The 24,025-nt window shown below is 35.7% G+C and overlaps 3 protein-coding genes across 6 annotated transcripts in view; 2 read left to right on the top strand and 1 right to left on the bottom strand.

Annotated features, from left to right (window-relative positions):
• The first annotated feature begins 2,136 nt into the window (after positions 1-2,136).
• On the top strand, positions 2,137-13,601 carry LOC127952780 (E3 ubiquitin-protein ligase MGRN1). 2 transcript variants are annotated; one of them, XM_052551547.1, is made up of 17 exons: positions 2,137-2,764; positions 3,056-3,174; positions 3,368-3,456; positions 4,156-4,302; positions 5,811-5,928; positions 6,151-6,217; positions 6,427-6,470; positions 6,575-6,622; positions 6,723-6,791; positions 6,902-7,061; positions 7,483-7,592; positions 7,679-7,893; positions 9,439-9,550; positions 9,627-9,672; positions 10,659-10,763; positions 10,976-11,019; positions 11,254-11,402. In XM_052551547.1, the coding sequence occupies exons 1-16, from the start codon at positions 2,677-2,679 to the stop codon at positions 11,014-11,016; spliced, it is 1,578 nt and encodes a 525-aa protein (XP_052407507.1). In that variant the 5' UTR covers positions 2,137-2,676; the 3' UTR covers positions 11,017-11,019; positions 11,254-11,402. The 2 variants fall into 2 exon arrangements, with proteins under 2 accessions (XP_052407507.1, XP_052407496.1); XM_052551536.1 differs by lacking the exon at positions 10,976-11,019 and having other exon boundaries at positions 2,145-2,764; positions 11,254-13,601.
• Positions 13,602-16,083: 2,482 nt separating this feature from the next.
• LOC127952843 (serotonin N-acetyltransferase-like) lies at positions 16,084-19,554 on the top strand. Its single transcript, XM_052551694.1, has 3 exons — positions 16,084-17,167; positions 18,328-18,482; positions 18,580-19,554. Exons 1-3 carry the CDS (start codon positions 16,999-17,001, stop codon positions 18,883-18,885), a joined length of 630 nt encoding a protein of 209 aa, XP_052407654.1. The 5' UTR covers positions 16,084-16,998; the 3' UTR covers positions 18,886-19,554.
• A 783-nt stretch (positions 19,555-20,337) lies between these two features.
• The window catches only part of LOC127952697 (inactive rhomboid protein 1), a 43,703-nt gene continuing 40,015 nt past the window's right edge, over positions 20,338-24,025 (bottom strand). For all 3 annotated transcript variants that reach the window (XM_052551371.1, XM_052551392.1, XM_052551382.1), the window contains 2 exons: positions 22,593-22,746; positions 20,338-21,421 (listed from right to left, as the gene is read on the bottom strand). In XM_052551371.1, the coding sequence (XP_052407331.1) occupies positions 21,002-21,421; positions 22,593-22,746 (574 nt within the window). In that variant the 3' untranslated portion in view covers positions 20,338-21,001. The remainder of the gene's footprint in view (positions 21,422-22,592; positions 22,747-24,025) is intronic.

Genomic DNA, 24,025 nt, shown 5'->3' with positions numbered 1-24,025 from the left:
TGCATTTAACCCATCCAAAGTGCACACACACAGAGCAGTGAACACACACACACACTGTGAACACACACCCGGAGCAATAGAGACTCTGCAGGCAGAATTCTGTAAAAAATATTCTTTGTGTACAACACAATGCCTGCAGAGCAGAATTAGGGCTATACCCACTAATGATTAAAATAAAATAAATAAAAAAGCCATTAAATTCCATGCGCACCTAAAGTGGTCATATTAAGACCCTCTACCATACAGCCTTACACTACCAAGAACTGAACCCAGAGAAAAGCCCCCTCGGCAAGCTGGTCTCAGAACTGACTTTACAATCCAAAACTAAATCAAATCATTAAAACACTAAGTGAGAAATATCTGAAACACTGGACAGAAGCAACAGCTTAGCAAAGTAAATTACAATGCTATCTGTCTCTAAACAGAGAATATAAATTTGTAGAATTCCTAAACAGAGTGTCAAATCCTAAACTAAGAAAAATCCTGACCATGTACAGACTCGGTGACTGTAACTTCACTATAGAGACAGACCTGGCTACCAAAAGAAGACAGATTGTGTCCACACTGCACACAACAGGAAGTGGGAAAAGAACTGCACCTTTTAACAACATGCCCTAATTTTTCACAAATTAGGGAAACTTTTTTTCCCTCAATTCACAAACCAGCAAAAATACTTCAACCAGATATACAACAAAAGGACAAACTGCCAATACATTCTGGATGAAACCTCAACAAGCTCTAACCTGGATGCAAGGTATGTCAAGTCCTGCCACGAAAAAAGGTCAAGCAGTAGAACAGAACCACAAGTCACTTTTGGAACAACACACACAAACTGACATGACAGGATCAAGTCCGTGTTTCTTTTTATAATTTTTATTAGTACTTTTGTTTTACTGTATACATATATATACTCTATATGCTATATACTTCTATTCATACATGTGTAAAATGTTTATTTAAATGTTTCTGTGCTTTGGGAATGTAAAGATACTTTTTAACCATGCCAATAAAGCTACTTGAATCTTGATACGACTCACTATTTAATAATGTAATATTTAATACAGTTCACTATTTAACTATTTAATAAAAGAAAGACGATTTCTATGGATATGAAATTTGTGTTGAATTTTTACAAACATATTTTACATCACGCTGTCACCACTGTATCATGTTAGTGGGATTTATCATTGGTTTTCATCATGTGTTGCATCTATATATTGTTGTATGAGACATTCTTCACCACATCCTTCAATACAGTAAGTTTAGTTTTGCATTATGTCCTCAAATCAAATACATTTTTTTCTGGTGTGCTCGTTTATAATTTTGTAATCGACTGGTCTTGTTACTTACCTTTAATTACCTTAGTTTATATATATATATATATATATATATATATATATATATATATATATATATATATATATATATATATATATTCAAAATGTGGGTTTAAATATGCTAAATAAATAAAGAATTACTTCTGCAAGAGTTCTATTTGAAGAAAGCACATACTTTGTGCTCAGAATGCAATAACATGCAATAAGCCTAATTTTAAAATAGCTGAATCCATGTTCAAAAAGCATAAAATTAAAATTACATTTAAGAATTTAAAGTTGTAATTATTCTGTTTTTGAAAATGAAAACATTAAATACAACTAGAAAATGTTAAACATATTAGTTAGATACAGTTTTATTTACCATTTATTCTCATATTTATTTTGTTTTTATTTTTGCAATGTGTTTTGTGTAAAGTCATGTTATAATATAAAGTTGTTTTGATGTCTTTGCTGTTTGAAATGCTTGCTAATTACTGTGATTTTTGGTGAATTGTAGGTCTTACAACCAGTAAGGGCCAGACATCATAGTGATTAAAAATAACGATAATAATAATATAAGTATATGGCGCCCACAACATACAAAATTTTTTTTTTACTGATAGACAATAACAAGTGTTATTTTAGTTATATTTTGACCACTGAACAATGTCCCTCCATTTAAGCTCATTTTACTCTTTAACTATAAGCAATGCATCACTGGTTCCAATCACTGTGGATTTTTATATATTTTTATACCTATATTTATAGATATTACAGATCTTTTAGGTTACCAAAATATATTATTGTCTAGTAGGCTGATGTGTCAGTGAGATGACAAATGAAGCTTGTTTCCTCTTGACAGACGTCTCTCGTGACGAGCTCAGCCAATCACGTGACGAGTTGCTACAACCCTCGCGGGGTCGCCTCGCAACAACGATTTCCTTGTGTTGTGTTTTCACGAAGAAAACGGCTATTGTTATTTGGAGAAAACACCCCGGACAAAATTATCTGCAGGTCTTCAGTCTACCATTTTATAATTTACTTTAGAGTTTTTATGTGCCTGTTTACCACTTGTTTTACTGAGTACCAGTTCGTGACAGGCGAACTAATTAACTAGATAGGAGCGGGCATGCTAGTCAGTTAGCTAGTGTGTCAAGACTGATCAGAACGTCACACAATACGACTGTAAGAGACACATCTGATCCCACTCAGAAGAAAAGAAATGCCGCTCAAACACGTCATGTTGATTTGAACATTTTATTCGTCTTGGAGCCGATGCTGTTTTTTTCTCGGCTAAGGTTAGCTCACTTAACCAGCCGTGTTGCTGTGGTTGTACATCTGATCGGTCTGAGCTGGAGAAATGGGTTCAATTATTAGTCGAAGAATCGCTGGTGTTGAGGACATCGACATCCAGGCCAATTCTGCATACAGATATCCTCCAAAATCAGGTGAGATGGTCTGTGGTGATAGTAGGCGACGTTTATGAGAGCTTGTCTTTTAGTTGTAAACACTTGTCAGCTCTATTAGACTGATTTATTGAGCTCAGATAAGCTCCCATTTTAAACATTTATCTAATAAGGTCATTACTGCCAATAAACTGATTAAATGATGTAGTTAAAGTCCACATGAAACCGGATTAGTATGTACAAATTTGAATACCATTGTAAACTGATGGTGTTACTGTTTGTTTATACATTTTTACCTGTCAGATTGGATAATGACCATTTTCTTCCCCAAAGGAAACTATTTCGCCAGCCATTTTTTCATGGGAGGAGAGAAGTTTGACACTCCTCATCCAGAGGGATACCTTTTTGGAGAGAACATGGATCTCAACTTTCTTGGTAACCGGCCAGTGCAGGTACAGCCTTATGATTGTGTTGTCATCTTAGAGACTAGAGTTTTGTGATGTTTCCACTGTTGATGTCTCTTTTTGATGAACTCTTGTGTTGGCACTCATGTGTTGTTAAACAAAAATCTAAATAAAATATTAATTTACATATTTTCTTTGTTTTATACTTTTTTTTTTTTCTCCGGTGTGGTGCCTGCCACAGTTTCCCTATGTTACTCCAGCACCCCATGAGCCAGTCAGAACATTGAGAAGTCTTGTCAACATCAGAAAAGACTCATTACGATTGGTCAGGTACTGATTCAGGATTACTATATAAAATATATAGTATAGTATAAACATTCATATCCTGAGAACAAATTATCTCTGTGCTGCATGTAGTTACTTTTATTCTGTTATTGATGTACTTGGTTTTAAAGGTCCCTTATTGTCAAAGTTGAAATTTCCTGGCTTTTTTCACGATAACTAAGGTCTAGGGACTAATAAACTACTATATAAATTTCAAAACAGTCAGTCCACAGTAAAATGCACACAGCCTGCTTAAAAGTAGCAGTGAATTTTCACAAACTGTTGTGTCAGAAGTTGACGTCAGAACTACACAGTCACCTCCTAAAGTCACCACCCAAGCACTGCCCACCATCCCACTCTCCTTTTGTCAAGCCCCCCAGACAACATTGCACCCGTGCCATTGCTGAGCATTGAGCAGCAACAGCACTGAAACATATCAAAAAGGTTAACTTTAACCACAAAACCAGATCGGCCGACCTGGAACGTTACACTCTCACTCAAAGGATGGACAATCTGACCTAAACCTAAACCCACATTTTGAGCTGACCTTCTGAGAAAGGAGCTGTAAAAATATGTGATGAGTTTTGCTAATTATACTGCAAAAACATATGCTTAAGGACATCAAAACCTAAAATAAATCTCCAAAAATGTGTACAATATGGGATCTTTAAGTAATTTAGCATTTGTCAATTTGTGTGATTATAGGTATAAAGATGACGCTGATACTCCTACTGATGAAGGAGCAAAACCAAGGGCCTTATATGGAGTGGAGTTCACCTTTGACTCTGATGCACGAGTGGCCATCACTATCTACTGCCAGGCTTTTGAGGAGTTCTCCAATGGGATGGCATTGTAAGGACCATTTCATCTTTAATGTTGTTTGAACAGTTATACATTTAATGTAAAGCGACACATCTTTTTTATATATTGTGACTTACATCTGAGTGTAACCGATTATGGAAACATTTAGGGTGTGAACTCTGTTATTTGCATTGATTGTTGATTGGTTTTTGAGATGTGGGCATTGCTGTCAAAAGTGGAGGCAGACGAACGTGAGCTCATAGGGGTAGATTTAAGTAAGAATGTAATGCTGCAATCCAAGCCTGTTGAAAATCGATACAAATGATTGATTCAAATCGGTTGAGATGTTAAACAAATTTCAACAGGTGAATACGGTCTTCTGAAAAGTTTAGATGTTATTTTTTTTTTTATTTTGCATCTGTGTAATGTATATTAAGGTAGCACAGCGGTAACCAATGAAACGCTATATCGCTGCTGTTCCATAAGCGCCCCCTGCTGTTGGAGTGAATTTGTGTCTCTTTCAGACCATCTACTGTTTTATTTCGTCCGGACATGTAGTATAGTTTCACAAAACTAAAGTCAGACAATTCTGTTTTTGCTTCAGATTTCTTCAAATCTACATAACAGCATCTTTGTTTGGATCATGATTAAATTGCAGTGGTTGCCTCTAATTTTAAATGGAAGGAGCACAGACAAGGCCTTAGTTTGTTTATTTGCAGAGATTTCTTTTATTTGTATTTATACATTTTACAAGAAATGTACAGCATTTTGTCCAAGCGATATATAAGGACACATTTTCATTAATAATTTGTCTACAATTTAATAAAAAAAAAATTGCAGGAAAATCATATTTTGATATCAGTATCGTGAATCTTATCACATCGTTACCATCCCTAGATTTAAGTGCATTTAAAGATTGGAGACGTCCCACACAGGTCACCAGAGAGAAGTTCTCTTCTACTGGAATGTCCAGTTATGACATTTTAACTAAACATTACAATGTCAAAAACAAAAAAACAAACTAACAAAAAAACATATGAATGGTTTACAATAAGATCTATAATATGCAATTAGAAAATAGACTTCAAATGTGAAAAAAATTCAATGTTTAAATCAGTAATATAACCATTCATTGATACCATTACAATTTATTGTCAATGTTAAAGTAATTATGTAATAATAAAGCTCATATCATGTTATTTGTATATAATTGTCTGTTATATAATGGTGGGGATCTTAAACGAACAGTCATTTGTGAACATGGAAATATTCTGGCTCTTTTAGCAATAGCTTTAGTCTAAGAATAGCATTTCATAAAGAGATTGCATAACAGTCTTTTGAGTAACTCTTTTGTGCAATTGTTCTTGTTTTACTTTGAAAGTTCATTTTTTGCTTAGTAATCACACTCAGTCACTGGAGCACAGTGAGCCAAAGAGAAAATACCTTTACTATGAAAAAGTTTTATAAATGTAATGATTATCATCTGAACTAACTGAATGGCATTATATGAACATGTTGTTATGATATCTGTGCACTAACAATATATTTGTCTTCTTAAGATACAGCCCTAGAACCCCTGCATTAGTCTCTGAAACCATAAATTACAAACGAGGGGTTAGCCAGCAGTTTACCCTGCCCTCCTTCAAGATGGATTTCTCTGAATGGAAGGAAGAAGATGTAAGTACCTTTAGTCTAGTTCAGTGCTGTCACTCTCCTCTGATGGTTGAATCCATACTAGCTTCTAAGATATTGATTTGACCTCTGCATTAATTAGTTTGCACATAATGAAGTGCATGATCAAGCAAATCCAGTCAAATGAAAATGCCCTGACATTGGACAATTTTAATTGTTTGTTTTGACTTGATGCATTTCTCTTCTTCTTCTTTTTTTTTTTTTTAGCTCAACTTTGATTTGGACAGACGTGTTTTCCCCATGGTGATTCAGGCTGTGGTGGATGAAGGAGATGGTATTTTTCAGGACTTCATTATAGTAGAAGAGTATAAAAGATTAAAGGATTTGCTCTAACACTTGGTCACATCAAAAATGTCACATTTTATCATGCCGTATCTATACAGCACAGTGTTCCCTGAATATTTCAAAAGAGAACCAATCAGTGTGTTTGATTAAGTGCTGTTATAAATCTATCTGCATTTTAATAGTTATCATTTATTTCAGATTGTTTGGGACATGCACATGTACTGTTGGCAGCATTTGAAAAAGTGAGTTGAATTTGATGGCCATATGCATAATCTCTGAAATGCTTATTTGTAGCAGTTGTGTATTTGTGCATCACACATTTTATTTTTATTTTTTACATTAACAGCATGTTGATGGCAGTTTCTCAGTCAAACCTTTGAAGCAGAAACAAATTGTGAGTCTTAATGATTTTCATATTGTCACATTGTTCTCAGGTAGAGATGGTAATGAGCTCATAATATTTTTTCCCCTAAACATTCGTTTATACACCACAGGTGGACCGTGTCAGTTACTTGTTACAAGAGATTTATGGAATTGAGAACAAAAACAACCAAGAGACAAAGGTAAAAAGGTTGTTGTTGCGGTTCATTACATTTTCTATATATTTATATAGGTCTCTGTATTATAAGTAATGGAAAATCTCATTGTGAATTTGTTTTTGTTTTCCCCACAGCCATCTGATGATGAGAACAGTGACAACAGCAACGAGTGTGTGGTGTGTCTGTCAGATCTGCGGGACACTCTGATTTTGCCCTGTAGGCACTTGTGCCTGTGTAACTCCTGCGCTGATACTCTGCGCTACCAGGCCAACAACTGCCCGATCTGCCGACTGCGTATGTAACTGCTGTTGAGGGGGATAGTCCACCTAAAAATAACAAATCTATAAACATTTACTTCTGTGGAACACAAAAGAAGTTATTTTTAAGTATGCTGATCAAAAGGTTTCAGGGTATTTTTTTATTTTACTTTGAAGCATGTTGAGTACATCCCATTCCGCTTCTTGCTGAATTCCACTGTATTTTGTGACAACAGAATAAAGGTCAAAGGGAACTGAAACTCTTTAGTTATCCACATTCTTCAAAATATCTTGCTTTCTGTTACGTAGAAGTAAGTCCTACAGGTCCGAGACATGACGTGAGTGGAGAGTTTTTGGCTGGACTATCAGTTTAACAGTCCCACGGTTGTGTATCATTTGAGAAAAATCCCGAAAAGCCTGTGAAGAAATTTTGAAGTGCCTTTTTTGTCTGTCTCCAGCGTTTCGAGCTCTTCTTCAGATTCGAGCTGTAAGAAAGAAGCCTGGAGCACTTTCTCCTGTTTCCTTCAGCCCAGTGCTGGCTCAAAACATGGATCATGATGAGCACTCAGTATGACACATATTCCTCTGTGTTGTTTCTATACAAGACAACATGGCATCACTTTCTGATTCTCATTATTTTATCCCTTTTCTTAGAGCTCAGACTCGGTTCCCCCTGGCTTTGAGCCCATCTCACTGCTGGAGGCTTTGAATGGTCTTGGTGCTGTGTCCCCTGGCCTTCCATCTGCTCCTCTGTATGACGAGATCAACTTCGCTGGGAGCTTGAGTGGAGAGAGCAGGCAGCTCAGCTCACCTGACCACTCTGGAGACAGTTGTGGACAGAAGAGCAAAGTCAGCAAGTCACCCGACAGGTAAACCTGACCCACTGCATGTTCGGTTTTGGATAATGACATTGTGTGGATAAATACACTACCATTCAAAAGTTTGGGTTTGGTGAGACTTCTAAAATGTTTTTGAAAGAAGACTCATTCTCACCAAGGCTGTTTATGTCTGATCAAAAACAGTAAAAACTGTAATATTGTGAAAAATTATTGCATTTTAAAATAACAAATTCCTATTTTAAAATGTAATTTATTCCTGCAAATCAAAGCTGAATTTTCAGCATCATTACTTCAGTCCTCAGTGTCATTTGATCCTTCAGAAATCATTGTTTTGATTTGTTTCTCATGAAACATTTATTATCAATGTAGAAAACAGATTTGCTGATTCTTATTTTTGAGGAAACAGTGATAACTCCTTGCTGAAAAAAAAAAAAACACTCATGTGAGCAAGTCAAGATTCTCTTTCCTCTTGAACTTATCCAGCACTGCACAGATTTTTTTTCTAGGAGATAGGAAATGGGTTATTACAGGAATAAAAACAGCACTTTTCATACCATTTTAATGGACTTTGTAACATTGTTTCAACTTTTTGGCTGGTCTCAAGTGGGAGATTTTGATAAGCTATCTTTGCATTCTTGTGACTGAATAATAGTAGCTGGGTAATGACAAGTCAAGGACTGAACTTCCTATATTTACCATTCTATGTGTCACAGCAAGATGTCATGAACTTCCTTTCCGTAAATCAGAATAATGACTCCACTTGCATTTTCAGTCCATCCTGCTGGCATTGCAACAAGGAAAATATGCTCAGTATCTCAGGAAGCATGCATGCGCTGACTCAGTGTCCTCCTTCCTGTTTAACTAAAAGGGCAACTTTCAATTAATGTTGCTTAACATTCATACCCAAATAAAAAGATTGATTGACTGATTAATAGAAGATATTAAAAAAACTAATAACTGAATGATATATATTTGTTTATATGTATTCTATATTTATATATTTATAAGCACATCAAGATATAAAAATGTCGAGGGGAGTGAAAGAACAGCACTCTCTTCCACCCTCAATACCCATAGCTGAAGTGCCCTTGCGCAAGGCACTGAACCCCCCAGTTGCTCACTGGGCACTGGATCTATAGCTGCCCACTGCTCCGGGTGTTTGTTCACATCTCACTGCTGTGTGTGTGTGTACACTTGGATGGGTTAATGCAGAGCATCAATTCTGAGTATGGGTTACCATATTTGGCAAATGTCACGACTTTCACCTTTTGTAGCAGCTTGTTCTCTTTCTACCATAAAAGCAGATCCCCATCCAGTGGGGCGCGTGACAATAACAAGAACCGGATATACAGATTAGAATATGAACACTTTCTACTTCATCACCACGCATCAGACCAGTGTCGCATGTACACAGCGCCACCCAGTGCATTTAGTTGTAATAGTGAGAAATCTAAAAGATATTTGAATGTTTCCTGTGATAAGGACTACAAAGGCCCAAACATTTAATATTGTGTTTGTATTAGAAGACTTTATTAGTCTTATCATCCCTAGTCCTGATAGTCTGTGTTATTGCAGCACTCTACGCTCTCCATCATCACCCATTCAGGAGGAGGATGAAGAAAAACTGTCTGAGATGTCTGATGCACAAGCTCACACGCTGCTGTCCAGCAGTCCTGCCCCCACTGAGGTCAGCAGCACAGCCACACGGCCTGCTTGATGGGGTTGCACCTTTCTCATGGTCTTCACTGTCTTTGTTTTGTCAGGGTACGGCTGGAGAGGATGCCCCTGATTCACTGTCTCCTGAAGATGGTGAGTGACTCCACTGTTATCACTGTCTGACTGGAAATAGGAAAATAAAACAAGTGCTATATGATGTTAAAGCTATTTTTGTGTGAGTTAAATGCTTTTATAACAATTGTGTTACGTCTTTTTAATGTATTTTAATAGATGGTTGAAAGTGTTGAACCTGTAGGGGCATTTTCAGATGTGCTGTCATAGAATTGAACATTTCAAAGTCATATTGTTTCCCACTTTGGCTACATATTATGTGGCCAAAAAAGTTTTAAGGTCATGGTTAAAACAAGTAAATTCTGCCAATGGAAGTTTGGGATCTATAGTTTTTTTTTTTATGATTTTGAAAAAAGTATTTTATGATCAGCAATGGTGCATTTATTTAGTCAAAATACAGTAAAACCAGTAATACTGTTAAATATTATTCAATTTTCATAATTCAGAACAATTCAGATATGTTTAATTTCATAATGCTGATTTGAAGTTTTGAATATATATATATATATATATATATATATATATATATATATAATATAATATATATATAATATATATAATATATTTTTATATATATATATATATATATATATATATATTTTTTTTTTTTTTAAATTAAATTTATGTCCAGTTATTACAATGTTTTTATTTTAATGGTTTAGTTTTATTTATCTATAATACAGTAAATAATCCTGCTTAATATTTTTTGAATATTTTTGTTTGATGAATAGGAAAAAAAGCATTTATTTTATAAATGTTTTTACTGTCAGTTTTGATTAATTTAATGTGTCCTTGCTAAATAGAAGTATTAATTAAAAATAAAAAACAAATGACTTCATAACCACAAGCTGTTGAAGAGCAGCGTATATTACAAATATTTTGATTAAAAAAAAAAGTGGAGAACATAAGATAGTGATCAAGAATCCAGAAATTGCTAGGGTCGTTTATGCATTAATAATATATTTTAACTAAATGCAGTTACAGCTATTGTTTGTGAATCTGTACAGAGGATGGACTGAATTTGGAGGAAGAGGTGATGAATGACTGCAGCAGTGAGCACAGCAGCTTTACAAAGACTGATAGTGACCCCCCTGGAGACCTGTCCCTCCCCGGTGAGTACACATCCAGACACAAGAGCCTATTGTGCATGCTTTGAGTGTGTCCTTTACAGAGACAGTATTGTTTTGAGCGTGTGTGCACTCTTCCTCTCTTGCAATTTGACAAACGCTATGTTTCTGGCTCTCTGTCGTTAAGCTCTAACGTGTGTGCCTGTTATTCCTTGACTTCCTTTCCCTGCCTTCTCTCGTGGTCTTGCTCTGGGCAGCTGTAGGTCCTGATTCCTGCTCTATTGGTTTGGAAGAGTAATGGGTATGTAGGCTTCGGTGTCCTTCTCTCGGCTGTTCCTCCATGTTCTTGTTCTCAGTTCCAAACCTTTACGCCACAAAAAGTTCTTCAGTCTCCAGTTTTATTGGTTTAATCAATCATTAAATTGTTGCTTTGACATATATGTTAAACTTTGATTATATGAATATGGCATGTGATTTTGCTTTGATATTTGTGTAGAGTATATCTTTTTAACTGCAGTATTTGTCATTTCTGTAGGATTATCTGGCTCAACGGAGAGTCTGAACACTCAGAGTACCTGCTGCTCCATCCAGCCGCTCCTGGGTCCCTCAAGCCGTTTGCACATGGATGATGATGATGATGATGAACTGGATGTTTAACCCTGTCCATCTCCTTCTTTGTACAGCCGGACATGTCTCCACATTGCAGTTTGATGCACTCCCATTCTAATATCCCACTGTGAACATGATTGACTCTTGTTCCAGGCCTTTTGTTTTAAACAGAACTGGCTGAGGCCGATGAGCTTGTTCTGGAGGTGTGTCATATTTCTTGTGCTTGGTGTTTAGGGCTCTATTTTGAACAAGTTGCTTACTTCACCCAAAATGACCACCCTTACCCAAACTGTGCTATATTATCTTTCTTCCATGAATCACTAATTCACATTAAGTTGGGCAGAATGTCCAGTCTGCTCTTTTACATTCCATAAAGTGGAAGTTGATTTTAAAGTCCTTGGTTAGCTCAGAAAACCAGTGAAATAAAATTATTAGTCCATACTACATATCAAGTAATCCAACTTTTCAGAAGTCATATGAAATATCTTTGATTGACAGACCGAACTCTAAAACTTCAAATAATATTCCTTCCAATTACAAAATGCCTTCATGGTATAATTTTACTGAACTTTTGAAGATTCACAATCCATCCTTAAATGGAAAAAAAGTATGAAATGGTAGATGGTGGTTGCAGATGAAATTTCTGGTGATTTCTGGAAACAGTGTTTTTGAATTGGCATCCATTGTTTCTTGAAGAACATCCAAGGAACCTTACCATTGCACAAAAAGTTCTTTAAAGTGGAAAAAGGTTCTCTAGATTATCTTTAAAAAAAGGTTCTTTGAGGAACTTCCTCAACACTTCTATGTTTTAAACCGTTATTTTTAAGTGTGTGGTTGAGGGTGAAGCAGGTGATTTTGGTGCTTGGTTATGTGATTCTAGAGTTAGAGCCTTGATCCAGGATTTAATTCTAACACTAATAAACATAAAGCAGCTGGCTACGATAAACAGACAAAGCACATTTTAATAAAAACTCATTTCAGGATATCTTTGAGCAAATGTAAAAGTCAACAAATGTTAAACTAATGAGTGTATAATACAGATAAATTAATTTCTTAGTAAGAGCTTACCGGTAAATGTCCTGAACTATTTTTTTTGTGTGTGTGCCGACTGAAGATGAGCAGTCAGAAAAGCACTTCTGAATATATATATTCATGATTTCAAATGTAATATTTATAATGATAATACTGTTGGAAATGGTGGATTTCTTGTCAGTTTAATGACCAAATATTGTGAGGTCTAACAGTGCTTTAAATGTGCTTGCTTTTTCAGCTATTTATGCTCTTTAAGGACTAAAAAAGCCATGGTTTACTCTTATTTACCTCTCTATTTGCTTATGAATATTGTAATATAATCTATAAATACTTAAACATGTAAAAGCATTCCTTTCATGTGTTGGTTTAGATGTTATAACAAATAATTTTAGAGCAAGAACTTTGTGAATATTTGTCAGATTGGTTGTATTTATTTAAAGCCGAGTCCTGTATTTATGAGAGGAAAGGAAAGAAAAGCTCAATGAACAAGTCACAAGAAGCATGAAATCTCATTGTTCTCCTCAAACATGCAGATATGCAGTGTCTTGTAGCATTATGCATAGAGGTTTATGTGCCTTTAAAGAACAAAGCAAATGTTGCAACTGCTTTTGCTCATAGCGGTGCTGTTCTTGTGTTCATCAGCTGTAACCTTTAGCTTCCAATACATTTATGCATTAGATGTGAGACTGATGTTCTTGTTTGTAATGTCCATTGTGGAGAGCAGATCATTTTAAACTGATGTTATGAAGGTTGAAACGTATTGCTTATACAAATTTTGCAATGCTATAATACTTAACATGATTTTTGTTACAACATTTGTGAATACTGATTAAACTTATTGATAGTGTTGAATTAATTGCTTACAGCGCTGCATGATAATAACTTATGTAAGATTTATCACTGCACTGGAATATGCATATTATTTATTTCCTCAAATAATGTGCCATTTCAATTAAATATTCCACCGTGCCTTCTGGTTCTTTTGAGAAGTGCATTTAAAGCATACTTTTAAAAAAATAATACTGCAATATACTTATATCATTATTATGGAACAAATGTTGTATATAAGTGACATGAGTGTTATTTCCTAAATCTGAGAAGTTAAGCATTTGTGTTTTTTGACGTATTTTAGCAGCACTTAAGCAAAATATGTGATTTTGTCACTTCTAATAAGTTATTTTTGCATGTACTTCTGATATACTTTGGTCAGGTGCACTGAAAATAAAATGTCCTTCAAAGCAACTGTAATTTAGAAAAATTTTCTATTGCACTCGAACGTGTTTTATTTTTATTACCCTGCACTAGCATATACTTCTGTTGTGCAGTGCTTTACTAGTGTGTCCTGATATTAAAGTGCACTTCAGCACCCTTCAAGACACTTCCTGAAACTTCAACTTCAAGACACCCCCCCCCACCCCCGATTTATTTATATATTAAAATGATATATTAGTACTTATTTGCAGATGCACAAAAATGATGTCAATAATTTTTTGTGTGTGTGTGTGGTTATTTTTCTGCATCATCGTCTGTGGCAGATTCTTTAATATACATGTTTGATCAGAATAATATAACACTATAACAGTGTTGGGTAAGTTACTTAAAAAAAATGATTAATAGATACAAATCTTCAACCATGTAATTAGATGAATGCACTCATTACTCTCTCTAAATAGTATTGAAGTACTTACTACTAATTACTTTCTAAATCCCATATCAACCTTGACCAGTTGAATAGACACGAAACTGTTCTTTTTATTCTTACAGATGAATAATATAAATTCGCATAAATTATTCTTGAACTGATCAATGTATTTAAAAGGAGCCGGTTACAATAAAAACATAAATTTTAACAGATGTAAAATTTTTATTTATATCCACTAGACTATTATTTTGTAAAACATTGTTCTATACTACTCTACAGTATTTAATGCAATTTAAATAAGAAGTAACTAATTCAACTATTAAAGTGGCTTACCGCCTTACTGGCGGTAGTTACATGTTATAAAACTATTTATTTGTTCTCCATCATTTAATATCTTTGTTCGAAATGTGCTATTCGAAACATTAATTCGGTAGAATTATTCATGCAACTATAATCGTTTTACTTTTACGTACTTTCGTGCCCCACCTAAACTTAAACAGTCGGTTAAGGCAATGCCATTACCCTTATGCCATCTTGTGCCACCTCTGCCATGCAAGCTTGGACTTAATAAACCAGTCATTGAATAATTAGCTTCGTTCAAAAAGACTTTATGAATGGATAATTGAATCATTCGCTCAGGAGAACGGCAATCTTCTTTGTTCCTCGTCTGATATTGGTTAACTATACCGTGTGTCTAAAAATAATTAATTCAGGCAGACATTATGAAAGTGGAACTGTGTCAGAAAATGGTCATGAGGCATGAGATCAGTTTGAGTCACGCGTATGAAGGGAAAGAACACATGGATAAAGATCGAGTTTAAGTGTGCAATTGAGAGAGGACTGTATAAACAGCATATTTACCTACTTACCAACAATTGTAAACACGTGTCATGGGTCGAGACCTACAGTGAAGCGACGTGGAGAAACATTGATGAACACCTGCTGACTGGAAAGTCACATGATGACACTGGCGCTTTAAAAAGCAGGCAAGTTACTAAGACATTAAATAAATTACAGACCCCATGGACATCGTCTGAGCATGTTAGTGGATGAACACAGAAATAATGTGTCAAACACAGTTAAAAACACTTCTGATGACTCAAACGACACAAACAGAAGACTGTAATGCCACAGTGTTTGAGTGAGTCAGCTTGCTTTGGCCCTGAATGACTCATCCATTTGCCTCCTAATAGCTCTTAGCCTACATTTTACAGGTCAACAAGCGATTTATTATCAGATAATCTCAACTTCTGTGAAACACCATCGATCTAAATGGTCAAATGTTAGTATGTATCAAGTGATGATGATTACTTAAAACACTTTTAAAAGACTGTCTTGTATTATAGAACTTGTAAAATATAAGGATGCCAATATAGATTCTACACTAATCAGCTGATGGTTGGAATTACTCGGAAGGGTCGTTTAAAGGTCAAATTATCTATTGAAGTAGCTCCTCTTATAATGTCATCTGAGGTCCAGCATTAACCCAGAGCATCCTCTCATTGAGAGTAAAGAGCTGGATTCATCAGGCTTCAGCCGGTTATTGAACAGTAAGTCAGTGGACTAGATATATTTAGTTTGTCAAGTGCAATTTGTCTGAAAGCTCCTTTCACTGTGTATATTTGAAAAGGAAGACATCACTGGACAATAATGAACAGCAGAGTGTAAAGAAAATGTATAAATATATAAGCCGCGTGCTGTGATATCAAATAATTACCAATCCATCACTGACTGGACTACACTATATGCTAATGGCAATATATATTCTTCTGCAAGGAACAATTTTAACACTAAATAGGTTTCTATACAGATGTAAAACGATCTCTAAACTATATTAAATGAATGGGACTGTACAAAAACAAGGGATGTTCCAATAAATGCAATCAATAAATGAAGCAAGCAGTATTCAAAATAGACAATATACATGTGAATTATATCCTTTGCATAATGAAATTGATAAATTAAACGAAAATGGACACCGGTGATGATTTCAGAGTAATTAAAACAGTATTCATGAAACACAATGTGATGTACTTAAAAAAAAAAAAAAAAAAAAAAAAAAAAAAAAGGTGGGTAAATAAAGGACAAAACACATACATCTAATTTTCTTGTTGGGTTTCTCGTTTAAACAGAAGGCTGGATTACACAAGAACTAACCAACACTGAAAAAAATCAACAAAATGACATTAATTGGCTAGAAGATATACTATAAAATATTGTAAAAACACTCCCAACACACATCTGGATAGACCACATATGGTTTACTTATAGGCTACTTTGTTATGTAATAAAGATTAATTTTATTTCAGTAAAGAGTAGTTATTAATTCATACTAGTTCTGTATGTTGATCAATTATAAATGCATTTGAATGATAGTGTAATGTGCAAGATGTATTAACAAATTGATGAAGACCCAATGATCTTGGAAATGTTACACCAATGAGTGATACGCCACTTCTGTTAATTGCCCCAGTGTGCTTATTTTTCAGCCGATGCTGACAATCTCAAAATGACATATTGGTACGTAGTTCTCAGTGTCCTTATTCTCTTACTAAGCAGTAGCTTGCTGAATTTGGCAACACCAAATACGTAACAGATCTAACAGGGCTGGCGTAAACACTACAGAGCGTTATGAGCTGCGCTGTGAGTAGGCTATTAGCACAGAGACTTTTAGGAAATTGCTGCAGCTTCACCTGGCACGTGCTCACAGTACTATCCCTATAAAGACGGCGCACTTTGGCAGATCTGGGTGGGCCGGGACAAAGAGAGGGACGAGGGGAGGGTTAAAGAGGAGGAGAGGTGACAGTGACAGTGACAGAGAAGTGTTAGGATTCAAACACATCAGACAGTAGTAGAGAGTCATTGAACAAATCCTCTGAGAGAGAAAGACAGCAGTGTCTGCAAACTTCAAGGTGAGAGAAAACTAAGAGCTGAAGAGGCTGCGTTAGTATTTGAGACCGCCTTGTCCTCCAGCAGTCAGAAGTGTGCGCGTGTCAGATGATGGCACCGCAGGTCGTCAGCTCACCCTTCCTGAAGCCTTTCTTTCTGAAGACACCGCTGAGCGTCGCCAGTTCTCGACGGCAGAGACGACACACGTTACCAGCCAGTGAGTTTCGTAATCTCACCCCACAGGATGCCATTAGTGTGTTTGAGATAGAGAGAGAAGGTAAGATGTTTTCTACAGACACTGGGGTTCTATTGGGGTGCTGCGTATAGATTTACCAAAACACAGATCCAGAAGTACCTGATGGTTGTGTCAATAATGTGAGAAATGTTTTTAGATAAAAAGTTTGATGATAAGTGTGACAGCAGGTTTTACACACCTGATCCCTCGCTGAAGGCATTTCTCTGGGATATCTGATGGTTGGGTATAGGTCAGATTTGTGAGCAACAGGTCGACAACGCAAATACTTACCTTTTTTATTTTTATTTCATTTTCTATAAAGTTTTGGCAATATGTACTGAAGTACACCACCTTTTAGAAGTTTGGGCTCAGTATTTTTATATATTATAAAATAATTTAAAAAGTATGAAAATAATACTTTAATACAGCAAGGATGAATTCAATGCAGTATAATATTACAAAAGATTTGTATTTGAAATGAATGCTGTAATTTTGAACTCCATTCATCAAAGAAGCTTGAAAAATTATATCTGTTTTCATTAAAATATTATACAGCACAACTGTTTTCGACACCGATAATAATAAGAAATGTTTCTCAAGCTGCAAATCAGCATATTAGAATGATTTCTGAAGGATCATGTGATACTAAAGACTGGAGAAATGATGCTGAAAATTCAGCTTTGCTATTATGGAAATAAATTCAATTTGAAAATAAATCCAAATATAAAACACTTACATTAAATTGTAATAGCATTTTGCAATAAAAGATTTAAATAAAAAATAAGATAGGTTTAAAGTAAGTCATGATATGATTTTTTAAATTATTAAATAAATGCAGCATGGGTGAGATTTCTTTAAAAAATAAGAAAATTATTCCGATCCCAGACTTTTGATTGAAAGGTAGTGTATGTCATATCAATTTGAAAAGAAAAAATGGTTTAAGTTAGTCTAAAAAAATATTGGGTATTTAAGTCTTTATTTTACAACTAGTGCCCTTAGAATACTGTACTATCACACATATCAGTTTATTCAACAAATGGTTATTTGCACCATGTTTTATAATTGTGATTGCTTTTCTTTGAGTTAAGGTGGAGTTGATTATTCATACCCTCTTAACTTCCCAAGATCTAGAAGACTCCGATAAGCTCTTGTGTGCATTGGTATGACAGGACTGACTCATCCCTGTATTTTTCCCTCTGCAGCATTCATCTCTGTTTCTGGTGAATGTCCACTCACCCTTGAAGAGGTGCTTAGTTTCCTGGGCCATTGTCCTGAGCTTTCGTTGGGATGGTTTGAAGAGGGCCAGCTGGTGGCTTTCATCATCGGATCTGGCTGGGACAAAGACAAGCTAGAACAGGTGAGAAACATGGTTCTTTACAGAAACCGGTTATCATGTGTATCAAGAACATCAAAGTAAGTTCATGTTCTAACCCTCTTTTGACCATCTGATCCAGGAGGCCATGACCACACACGTCCCAGACTCTTCCACGGTACACATCCACGTGTTGTCTGTGCACCGTCACTGTCGGCAGCAGGGCAAAGGCTCGATCTTGCTTTGGCGCTATCTGCAGTACCTGCGCTGTCTTCCCGGTCTCCGCCGAGCCCTGCTGGTCTGTGAGGAGTTCCTGGTGCCCTTCTACCAGAAAGCTGGCTTTAAGAATAAGGGTCTCTCTGCCATCAATGTGCCGGCTTTGACCTTCACAGAGATGGAGTATCAGCTTGGAGGCCTGGCTTATGCACGACGAAACAGCGGATGTTAGTTTCTTTAGCTCATTCGATCCTGATTCAGGACACCATGCATAGATTCTGGACGGCTCTTGGCAATCACAGACTTAAAGCCCTACTACCACCTGAGCAAGAACCAGAGACTTACCTATGAGTGTAAATGAGTGCCATTTACAGAGATGGAAGCACTTACATTTGGGTATATGAAGGCTAAAGATGTTGTTTGTTGTTGTTTTTTTCTTTCTCTTGTACTACACGAGATACACTGCACACTTTACTGGTCAAGACACAGTGGCTGCTTTTAACAGTTAATAAAGTGATTTTAGAAAAAACAAAAAAAATCACCATATTCGATCAGTCAAAAAAAATTATATTCTTTCAGTTTTAATAACATTTAACATTAATAACATTCTTTTGGTAGAAAAAATGAAAACATTAAAAAAAATAAGGTCAGAAAAATAAACAAATGTAATTGAAAATTTGAGAAATACGGTAATATTTCCATCCCTTGGAAATGTTAAATATATTGTTGTAGAATCTTCCTAACGTATTATTGCATTTGTGACAGTGTGTTTGGGAAATACATAATATGTATACAGTGTATGAACTGATGTAAACTTTAATTAGAATGTCCATAAACATTCTCTGTGGCATTAGTCATTCTATCATGCATATCTTATCAATAAAAAAAATCTAATAACAAAGCTATATTTTTGTATTGTGTATTTTCTATGTATTGCAGTAACACTTAACAAGAAAGTCCCATTAGTTAACATTTGCTAATGCATTAACTAACTCTGAGAGATTTTGTTACAGTTTGTTACAGGGTTTTTTTACAGTATAATTTGTTACATTTGTAAAAATTTTTACCGTATCTTTGGTTGCAGTTCATTGTTAGCTCATGTCCATAATATTGACAGTTGAAACATTTGATTTTACTCCTGTATTAGTAAATGCTGAAATTAACTAAGATTGATTAACGCTTTAGAAGAATTTCTCATGGTTACTGTATTTCACGTAAACTAAACCTTATTGTAAAGTGTTACCAGCATTTCTTTGGGTTTATGGATACAATTTATTATCTTTCGTACCATCTTAAATTTAGTTCCTTTGTCTGCTTCTGCTTCAGAGTTATAAAAAAAATTGAGAAAATTGACATCACGATATACTCTTATTACGAGACATTAGGTCGCAATTATGAAAAAAAATTGTCACGTCATGAGATAAAGTCTCGACTATGGGAAATAAATTAACAATTTTGAGATACTGAAATAAGTTTCAATTACGAGAAACAATGTCACAATTGTGGGATGTACAGTAACATTTCACTTACGAGAAAGTTACCTTTTTATTTATTTATATATAGGGATGTAACGATTCACTCAACTCACGATTTTCAATCGACTCGCAAATGGTGTAAATGGGCTTCCATAGTTTAGTGGTAGTTTAAGGTCTTGTAGACAAGAAAACCAGACAAACTTCAGCGGTGCAGGTTGTTTTTTAACTGTATTCTGTAACAAATGTGTAAATTGGGTAGCTAAAACACTACCATTTCATAATAAACCATTACTCCATTAGAAGTAACACACAAATAAAAGAATATCATTTGAGTGCTCAGTGTGTCACGAAAATATGGCAGTAGTAGGTACACTTATTAAGGCACCAAAGGTACTGAGTTTTTTTCGTCCCTGGATTCTGAGGTCGACTAAACAAAGACAAACCTTCCCCTGACATGCTAAAACATAAAAAGTACTACAATCAAATTGAAGACGTGTTCTCCTTTTGGTGTTCCAGTGCTTCTAGGATGACACTGAATCTCTGAGACTGTAGTGTTAAGAAAGTTTTGGGGCGAGTGTGACCCTGTTTTCATATGATTATCAGACACCCTTATCAATAGACTACATAAAACTTTAGGGTATGTTAAAAAGCATTCATCATTCTCAAGAGTCCTAAAATCATGGTCAAGAGTTGGAGATCCAACTTCCACTTGAGTAAAAAACAACAACGCAACCATGCTGTCCAAGTTCACAGTAAGGGCTTCATTTGGGGTGAGACGAAGTGCAACTGGATGAACACTGACAGAGCAGGGGACTGGCAGATGCAGATCAACGACCAATCGAATCCCTCTGTCCCCGAAGCCCCGCCTCTCCCTCAATGGAGATGCGCATTTAGGTCGTACTTCTCACAGAACTTGTCGGTGAAAGGAATGCAGGTGAGCAGCTCGCACCAATCACACTTGATGGGATATACGTAGAAAAGCACCACGAGTCCTGCAAACAGGCCCACAAACACCACCAGGAAGATGATGATCTGGCAGCGCTTGCGGTACATGTCCAGACGTCCGAAGCTGACGTATGGGAGGAAGGCGAAGGAGAGGAAGAAGCCTGAGATGAATCCGCAGATGTGGGCGAAGTTATCGATCCAGGGCAGCAGGCCGAAGGCGAACAGAAAGAGCACCACGCACAGGAGCTTAGTGAAGGCCCTCCACGGCTGAGCCAGAATCTGCCAGCTCTGAATCAGCTCCACAAACAGACAGGCCAGGATGCCGAACTGAGAGCCAGCTGGACCCACCTAGAGAGACACGGAGACAGAAAAAGAGACACAAGCTCAGTGCCAAAGATACAGGAGTGAAATACCCCTTTTCTACCACCATGGTGCTGGTTCTCTAAGCCCAGGGTTCTCTTAAACTCAGGTTCACAAACCCCTGGTGGATTGAAAAGTTGACAAAAAGCTTACAATTCAGTTATAAAAATTTACAAAATAAATGATTTAAAATAAACAATTCTAAAATAAAAACAATACAAATATGGAATATTTTATTTCATTTACCATGTCATGTGGCCATTGACTAACACACAAAATGATTTTTCTTTTAAGTGTTATTTGTCATTTCACCGTAATTATTTGTATCTAATAATTTTTTTTTCTAAACTTTTTCCCCCAGTGCTTTAAAGAACTGTAAATGTGAATTTTGTTGTTAAATTATTGAAATATGAATTTAAAATACCAATGGGGCTTTAAGAAATTATTTTAATCCAAAATGGGTTTGGCTCACAAATATTTGGGGAAATCTTGTCATAGCCGTTGCTCCCAAACAATGACAAAAAATTAATAAATAAAATAATTTAAAAAATAAATAAAAATTGGTGTAGAAACAATTGATAATTTTCTAGTAAATTTCAGAAATAATTACATTGAAACAGCAAGAATTATACATGAAATTGTGAACTAGAAAAGCTGAGAGTATCTTCTTGTAAAAATTCTCCAATATTTTTTTATTTTAATTTTATTGTTTTACAAAAAATATATGTTATTATTTGGGTCAATGACAAAGAATGATGTCCATGATATAGAAAAAATTAAAAAACATTCAAAAATAGCATTTAAAACACAAGTACACTGTTTATTCATTTGGTTTTGAAAAACCTTTACACCATTTTGCTTTGACAATTAACTGTATTCAAATAAAAGTGGATTCAAATGAGTTTTGTATTAATAGCATTTTTACTGTTAGTATTTAAAGAGATGAAAAAAAAGCAGTCCAACCCAAAATACAGAGGATATCCATCAAGTCAATGTCACATCACCACATTGAGCATTTCAGGTTCAGATAGCGTCACTGATTAAAGTGAGTGACCTAGTTTTTTGTGTGTCTAATGTTAGTGATTTCTAGTTCTAGACCAGTAGGTTTTAGGGGCATGTTGTGGCACCCTACCGGCACAAAACAATCAAGCGGGCTCACCTCAGCTCTGTAGGGGAGGAAGATGGCACTTGCCAGGTTTCCTGTGATGCCACTCAGGATATAGATGATAGATATTCGTAGCCATCCGGCCAACTTCTCCAGGTCTCTTAGAATTGTCATCTGAAAACATACCGACACCAGGCAATGCAGAATCCTGTTTTTAACAGATGGGAACAGAGAGAATGTTTCAAGCATGTTTTTAATAAGCTGCTATGACATCTTTATGGATTTCAATGCATATTTTTCATTCCCAACACACCACAATGTTCCCACATGGCTACAGTGGTCATAAACATTTTCTTCATACATTATATGATGCCAATGACTCTAAACTATGTCCAAGTAAACCACCGCCTGTGTCATAATTACACATCTGTCAGCTGTCTCATAAAAATGTGGCAAAGGCATGTCTCCACAAATGCTGTTATTATTAAATGCAATGTGCAAAGGCCACCAAACACGAACAAATATGCAACAGTAACCACAACAATATTCAGCAGGTTCAAGGGCGTTTGAGAGTGTGATGATCAGGCTGTGTGATGGAGGCACGTGCAGAAGCGTTAATCTACTGAGCCGTCTTAAGGTAGGCACAGATCCAAAGTGCAGCTCAGTGAAGCACTCTCTTTGATTACTACTACAGATCACACCATACTAAACAGCAGCATCTTCTCCAAGTGTCAGCTGTTTCTTAAAGCAGATAATCTGATCGAATGTGTCAGCCTTTGAAGCATCTGAGATAGAAAGTGCAGTATGGGAAATGGTGCATATGGGTAGAACATTCTAGTGTGTGTGTGTAATTAAAACCCAGGGGAATTTTTTAAATAGCTTATGGGTTCTTCTTTCATAGCTCAGAATATTTCTGTTTCATTTGAGTATGAACTATCAAAGAGAGAGAGAGAGAGAGAGAGAGAGAAAAGAAACTCTTGAGACAATTGTTGACAAAGTAAGAGTGAGAGCAGAACTGTAAAATGAATATTGACTGCATAGCTCTAAGAATTTGGTTGATTTTGATGAGACATTGATTCTCTTATATTTGAACTGTCACTGTAGACTTTAGTAATTTGGCAGTCTGAGCACAGTTTGAGGCAGACACTATTTAATATCTTTTGAAACTCTAGAGGATATGTGGATTATTATATACCAATATCTGTACTGTTGCATGGATGAGTGAAATATGTATTGTTGGATATGCTTCATTAAAGTCAAGCAATGGTCTTGGCATAAATTAATTGCAGTGTTTAGCTTTTTTTGCTTCACCCGAGGTCTGACTAAATGGTGTGGGTTTGTCAATGACTTTTTGACTTTTCATTTAGCTATTGGTGTGAATAAACCTGTTAAACCTTTATTTTTTTTTTACTTTTGGTTTTCCCTTTTGTCTTTTTTGGTCTGGGGTAAACAGACATTTTGTCTGCAGTGTCCTAGTTATGAATGAT

Source organism: Carassius gibelio, chromosome A3 (genome assembly GCF_023724105.1).
Source record: "Carassius gibelio isolate Cgi1373 ecotype wild population from Czech Republic chromosome A3, carGib1.2-hapl.c, whole genome shotgun sequence".
Taxonomy (NCBI): Eukaryota; Metazoa; Chordata; class Actinopteri; order Cypriniformes; family Cyprinidae; genus Carassius; species Carassius gibelio.
This window is presented reverse-complemented; position numbering and strand designations above follow the sequence as displayed.

What these genes read in the sequence shown, in the direction of transcription:
- LOC127952780 (XM_052551536.1), top strand. Translation starts at nt 2,677, where the DNA reads ATGGGTTCAATTATTAGTCGAAGAATCGCTGGTGTTGAGGACATCGAC. An exon ending in TTGGTAACCGGCCAGTGCAG is followed by an intron (nt 3,175 to 3,367) that starts GTACAGCCTTAT and finishes TGCCTGCCACAG; the next exon opens with TTTCCCTATGTTACTCCAGC. An exon ending in CTGAATGGAAGGAAGAAGAT is followed by an intron (nt 5,929 to 6,150) that starts GTAAGTACCTTT and finishes TTTTTTTTTTAG; the next exon opens with CTCAACTTTGATTTGGACAG.
- LOC127952843 (XM_052551694.1), top strand. Translation starts at nt 16,999, where the DNA reads ATGATGGCACCGCAGGTCGTCAGCTCACCCTTCCTGAAGCCTTTCTTT. An exon ending in GTTTGAGATAGAGAGAGAAG is followed by an intron (nt 17,168 to 18,327) that starts GTAAGATGTTTT and finishes TTCCCTCTGCAG; the next exon opens with CATTCATCTCTGTTTCTGGT. An exon ending in ACAAAGACAAGCTAGAACAG is followed by an intron (nt 18,483 to 18,579) that starts GTGAGAAACATG and finishes CATCTGATCCAG; the next exon opens with GAGGCCATGACCACACACGT.